Consider the following 5,625-nt stretch of genomic DNA (forward strand, 5'->3'; position numbering starts at 1 on the left):
ATAAAAGGAAATAAATGCTCATCAAAACTTGAAACCTTTCTTTAAGATTGTGTTATGTCTCAGTATGATACAATTTTATATTTGTTCTTTGTTTGATTTGTGCATTAATTCTTTTAATGTGACATCATCTTTAGTAAGTAGCCAGAGTCTGATTGTTGCCGAAATACTGTTTCTGCAAGATTTCAGATGGCAATGCTCAAATCAAACCAATTTAGACGAATGAAAATACAAGACAAGTCTAAAACTTCAACTTTTTATTGGATAATATAAACTGATATTTGATTCATTTCATCCTATGACAGCCCAAAGCCAACGCTTGTGTTGTCTAAAGGAGACGAGTCTTTTTGGTGTTTCGTTTTCATCCCGTTTTCAAAACTGAACCTACCTTCTCCTCTGGCAGCAGTCACCAACATGCAAATCTTTCTGTCTTCATTTATGGTTTTCATGTTGACAATGAAGTGATGAAATTATTGCCGACATACATGACAGCTCCAAGCACAATATTAATTCTTATCCGGACATTTCCAAAATGACTTTCATCATAAAATAATTGAAGCTCTATGCCAAATGCCAATATCCAAACACAGTAGGGATACCTGCTATTGAGGCAAATAGGTTCACCAGAAGAAAATGACCTTAAGGAAAGGTGTACAAAAATACTGTACAAGTGATAAAGAAATGGGAAATGATATAAAGACCGTAAATTTTCTACTTCTCTTCCACCCAATGCAATTCCAGTAGAGAAAAACACCTAATATGGAAATGTGTGCCCCCAGCTTTAAAGGACTAGAGAGCTCGCCAATGGCAAGGATAGATGGAGTATACTGCATGGTGCCAAGGCATGTGCAGACAAGAAAGTTTGTAATAAGCTCACCATGAAAGAGTTTCACAGGCGCTACCATTAGGAAACATGCCAAATAATATAACTTGAAAAAACATACATGTTCACATGTAAAATGTGGAGTGGCTAATTTTACATTGTATATGAACCAAACAAACCACCTGTGTTGCAGCTTGCGAGTGACTAAGTCTGATAAATTCAGGTGTTCACCGAAGTCGGAACAAGAACTCAGATTCATTCCAAAACCAGCTGTCTAAAGAGGCAAGTGATGCAGCCAAGGCACAAGATAAAGAGAATAGAACTATAGATATATTTTACCATTGTTTTAATAATGCACTACAAAAAATCATCAACCAAAACATTCTCAGAGATTGATGCTTTTTTCAATTAACTCTAGTTTCAACACGGAAATCTCAGAATAAAACTCCATCATCAATGGTAAAAGTACTGCACTACACAATGAAGGCATGGCATATGCATCTGAAAGTTGATTATTGATTCTTCATATTATATATACACTAAACTAAGCAATAGTAGTACATACTAATGATAATTTCGAGCAGTCATGAGATTAGAACTATGTTGAGATATAAAGAGCATTCGAATTCTTTTGGATCTTTTCAAGCTTTAATACGACAATACGGATAGTACTCTTCTACTCTAGCTAAACAGGACTGATATCCACTGTAAACCAAACTCCAAAGCTTGTCTTATTGTTATTTCTCTGGAAACAATGATAAGCAAAACGAGGCAACAAAACAAGTAGACGCTATCTGCTTAAAACATCATAGTTGAAGATAAAGTCTCACCGTAATTGTCCAAAAACCAAAGAAAACATGCTTCAGAATTGATTCAGCTGGCACTACCCCCAAGTACACGAGTAACTATTAGTTAAAAGTAATTAGTGTTTACTGTTATTTTCCGCAGCACTCTCTTCCTTGCCCAACACAACCACTACTTTCTTTAAAATGGCTTCAGTAGCCTGGTGAGAGTTCTCTACAGCCTTTGAAATAGCTTGCCATTTCTCACCATGCTTCGGTTCTGCAGCAACACATCTTTTCATCACATCTTTCTGGTTCTCCTCACTACCATGCTGAAGTTCAAATTTGTAATACAATGCCCAGAAATCCCCAATATCTGGAGCAAGAGTCACAGCCCTATTTAGCCAAGTCCTGGCTTTATCCACCTTCCTATCATGCCAAAATAGCTTAGCCACCGCGGCAATGACATGGGGATCATGATCACACTTCTTGAGGGCATCCATGCTCTTGGTTTTACGTTGAGGCCTTGGAACCATCTCAATAGATGCTGCCCACAATATACCACTATTTGGACACTCTTGTAATGCCTTGGCCATTAAGATATCGGCTTCCTTCTTGTAGCCATGTCTTGCCTCAGCTCGTATGGCAGCAAGCCAGAGTTCAGGTTGTTGTGGATTCTTCTTCCTTGCCAAGGTGAGTACAGCTCGAGCCTTAGCAATCCCATTCATTTTCTCTTCAAGAATAGCAAGAGAAACCCATAGAGGTATACAACTGGGGCAGTGCTTTAAACCTGATTCATAAACTCCCTTTGCCTTTTCTAAGTTACCAAGCCTTTCCTCGAGCTGCCCAAGCATCAACCACAGTTTAAAAAATGATGGGAATTGCTTCAATCCTTCATCAAGCAACCTCCTCTCTTCCTCGGTGTTCCCCAATTCTCTCTCAACAATCGCTGATTTCATCCATACTCTCTCTGTGCCTCCTCTTTCTCGAGCCTTGGCAAGGAGTATTCTTGCTCTCTCAGGCTCATGGTTTTCAAATTCAAGCTTAAACGCAGCAAGCCATATCTCCTCAGAATTAGGTATGGCAGCATATGCTTCTTGAAGGATAGCACGTGCAGCAGGCACATCCCCAGCAAGCCATTTCTCTTTGGCACCCATAAGCCAAAGAACCTCAGCCTGTGGCCGGTACGTGACTGCTTTACGAAGAAGAGCATCAAGAGATTCCCTAGTCCCATGACTCTTCTCCAGCTGAGCTGCTTTCAGCCAAATGCTCTTCTTTGTCAAAAAGACAGTAAGAGCGTGAGCATAGATAGCTCTAGCAGTCTCAATTGAACCCCGCTTCTTGCATTCTTCAGCATCAGCCACCCAAGTTCTCTTCCTATCCTCTTCCTCCACTCCAATCCCAATTGTATTTCGAATGATTGCCTGGCATGTCACAACAGAGCCAGCCCTTTCTGCCGCCTCAGCCTCCTTCATCCAAGCCTCCCTATCAATCACAAATCCTTCTCTTTGTAATGCCCTAATACACCTCTCAATAATCTTTCCCACCATAGCATTATTTCCATTAGCCTCCTCCAACTTCGCAGCTGTAATCCATATAGCAGGCTCTTTAGGCAACTTCTCCCTTGCCCTATTAAGCACTTTCTTAGCTTTATCATAATCCTTCAACCTAGCAAGTGCTAACCACAACTCCACATGTAAAGGACAGCACTCCACGGCCCTTTCAAGCAAAGTCGCTGCATCCTTCTCATTTGCAAGCTCCACAACAGCCTTCCATAACCTCACAGAATCCGGTATGTTCTCCAAACCCCTCCTCAAAACCCTGCTTTTATTCACATCATCATGCTCTAATTTAGCAGCCTGTAACCACAACTTCACTGAATTGGGAATTGATTTCACTCCCTTAGCAATCACAGCCTTGGCCTCATCCGGGCTCGCAAGCCTACAAGCCTCCAACCATACATCTTCATTCTTGGGACACTCCTCACACCCTTTCTGAATCAACTGCCTAGCTGTCTGGATCTTCCCAGCCACTTCCTCCAACCTTGCAGCCGCAATCCAACCGGGAGGATGTTTGGGATTGGTCTGCGTAACACTTTTCAACAACAACCTGGCCTTCTTAATATCCGAAATCTCAGCATCACTAGTAATCTTCATACTTTTCAAATCAGTCAAATACCCTTTTGGATCCACAACAGTTAAACCCGAAACAGAATCCGATAACCTATCTAACTTCAAAGACAAGACAGTACCTCTCCCTTCACCAACAGCAGTTAAATCCGTTACAGGGGTTTGCGCCCACGGAGTTTCCGTCCCACCCGCAGCCCTACTCTTTGGGTCCAAAGCCGTAACATGCTCTTGCTCCTGCCTTGCCTTCTCCAAAAGAGTATCTGGGACTGGCACGAAACTCTCGAACCTCCTTTTCTTATTCCTCAACGAATAATCCCCAATTTCTGGAATACTCTCCCACTCCTCGGCTGACAAAGTATGCAACTTTCTCTTTAAATCCGCGAACTGCTCAGTAATTTTCGGGTTAGACGCTCGGTATTTCTCAATCTCTTCCTTCAGCCTTGCCTCTCTTCTATCTTTCCTCCTTGAATCCATCCTCTTATCGATGGCCTCCCAAACAGCGTCAGCTTCTTTATCATCTTCATCATACTCCGCGGAGGCGAAAAGACCCACGTCGTTTCCTTCAAATTCATCAAATTTCTGATTTTCATCGTAACCCTTATCCTCACCTTCATCGTCTTCTTCGTCTTCACCAGGCTTTCCGCGGCCACGGCCAAGCCCAGAGGGCGCTGCAGCACCACCAATAGTAGTAGCGGACCGGTCAGGTAAGTCAGGAGCAGCACGGGCGGGACCGATATCAGACCGAGTGGTAAAGCCCGTGGCACCACGCCCCAAACCAGCAACATAGTTAGGGGGAGGCTTGGAGTTGAGAAAATCTAAGCGTGGCTTGGGCACAGCGGCACCGCTGGGGCCAGGTTGGGTGCCACCGCGGAGGGGAACATGAAGGAATAAGGTAGAGTAAGGGGTGATTTGGAGTTGGTAAAGAAGGACGGAATCGGGATCGGGGGAATGGAGAAGGGAAGAGGTGGGGTTGGGGGAGAGGAGAAGGTGTTGGTAAGAAATAGGGATTTGGGTGCGGAGTTGAATGGATTGTTGGAGGGAAAGGAGAGTGGTGGTTTTAGGGTTTAGATTTAGGGAAAAAGTTTTGGAATTAGGCGTTGCGATGAACACCATCTTCTTCTTCGATTTCGATTTCGGTTGGGCTCTCGCTTACGTTCGTATTGAACCAAAAATACATAAAAGAAAAAGTATTGACGCATATATTGAGATGTCATATTTTGAGTACTAGAGAGAGATTTGAAGGTTAAGGCCGTGTTCAGCACGAAACACAAAGGCGGTTGGATTTGGGCTTTAGCCATCATATTTTGAATGACTGTGTAGGCCAGTTTACTATGGTTCTACGGATTTCAGACTGTCAATTTCTAATGATCCGATTTGTATGAAAACATATAATATATTTTCATTTTCATTTTATCTACATTAAATAATACTAGAAATTTTAAATTATCTTTAAAATTAATATAAAATAAATAATAAAAGAATGGTTTTCATCTAATTAATAGCTACTTATTAAAATGTATATAACAAATATTCTTATTAAAGTTTCATATAAAAACAAAACTTATTTTAGTTCAAATGGTAAATGAAAAAGTTTTATATACATGGTATCCTTGATTTAAATCTCATTTATGGATAATTTTTTATTGATTTATAAATATATAAAAACAAAAATACCCACATAATCATATAACTTATCAAATAAAATAATTTTTTGGTAATTCCTTAACTAAGTTAGAACCTAGTTGATGGGTGATACTGACTCAATAAAAAATTTAATAAATAATATAGATTCATATCAACAGGGGAAAAAAACTAAAACATTCTTTAGAATATGCCTTTAGGCTTTTGCAAAGCACATTATTCATAAATTTAAGTAGAGCATAGAAAATTCCCC

At 40.7% G+C, this 5,625-nt stretch overlaps 1 protein-coding gene and 1 long non-coding RNA gene across 2 annotated transcripts; both read right to left on the reverse strand.

The window, feature by feature from the left end:
- Nucleotides 1–237: 237 nt before the first annotated feature.
- LOC128290245 (uncharacterized) lies at nt 238–1,021 on the reverse strand. The gene is made up of 2 exons (XR_008279919.1): nt 978–1,021; nt 238–824 (listed from the first exon to the last, which is right to left on the reverse strand). It is a non-coding gene; the product is annotated as an uncharacterized LOC128290245 (long non-coding RNA).
- Nucleotides 1,022–1,314: 293 nt separating this feature from the next.
- On the reverse strand, nt 1,315–5,007 carry LOC108476017 (protein STABILIZED1). The gene has a single exon (XM_017778061.2). The coding sequence runs from the start codon at nt 4,842–4,844 to the stop codon at nt 1,743–1,745; it is 3,102 nt and encodes a 1,033-aa protein (XP_017633550.1). The 5' UTR covers nt 4,845–5,007; the 3' UTR covers nt 1,315–1,742.
- Nucleotides 5,008–5,625: the final 618 nt, after the last annotated feature.

The sequence above is a fragment of the Gossypium arboreum genome, chromosome 3 (genome assembly GCF_025698485.1).
Source record: "Gossypium arboreum isolate Shixiya-1 chromosome 3, ASM2569848v2, whole genome shotgun sequence".
Taxonomy (NCBI): Eukaryota; Viridiplantae; Streptophyta; class Magnoliopsida; order Malvales; family Malvaceae; genus Gossypium; species Gossypium arboreum.

Bases quoted from the DNA above. Each gene is read 5' to 3' on its own strand.
- LOC108476017 (XM_017778061.2), bottom strand. From the start codon at position 4,844: ATGGTGTTCATCGCAACGCCTAATTCCAAAACTTTTTCCCTAAATCTA.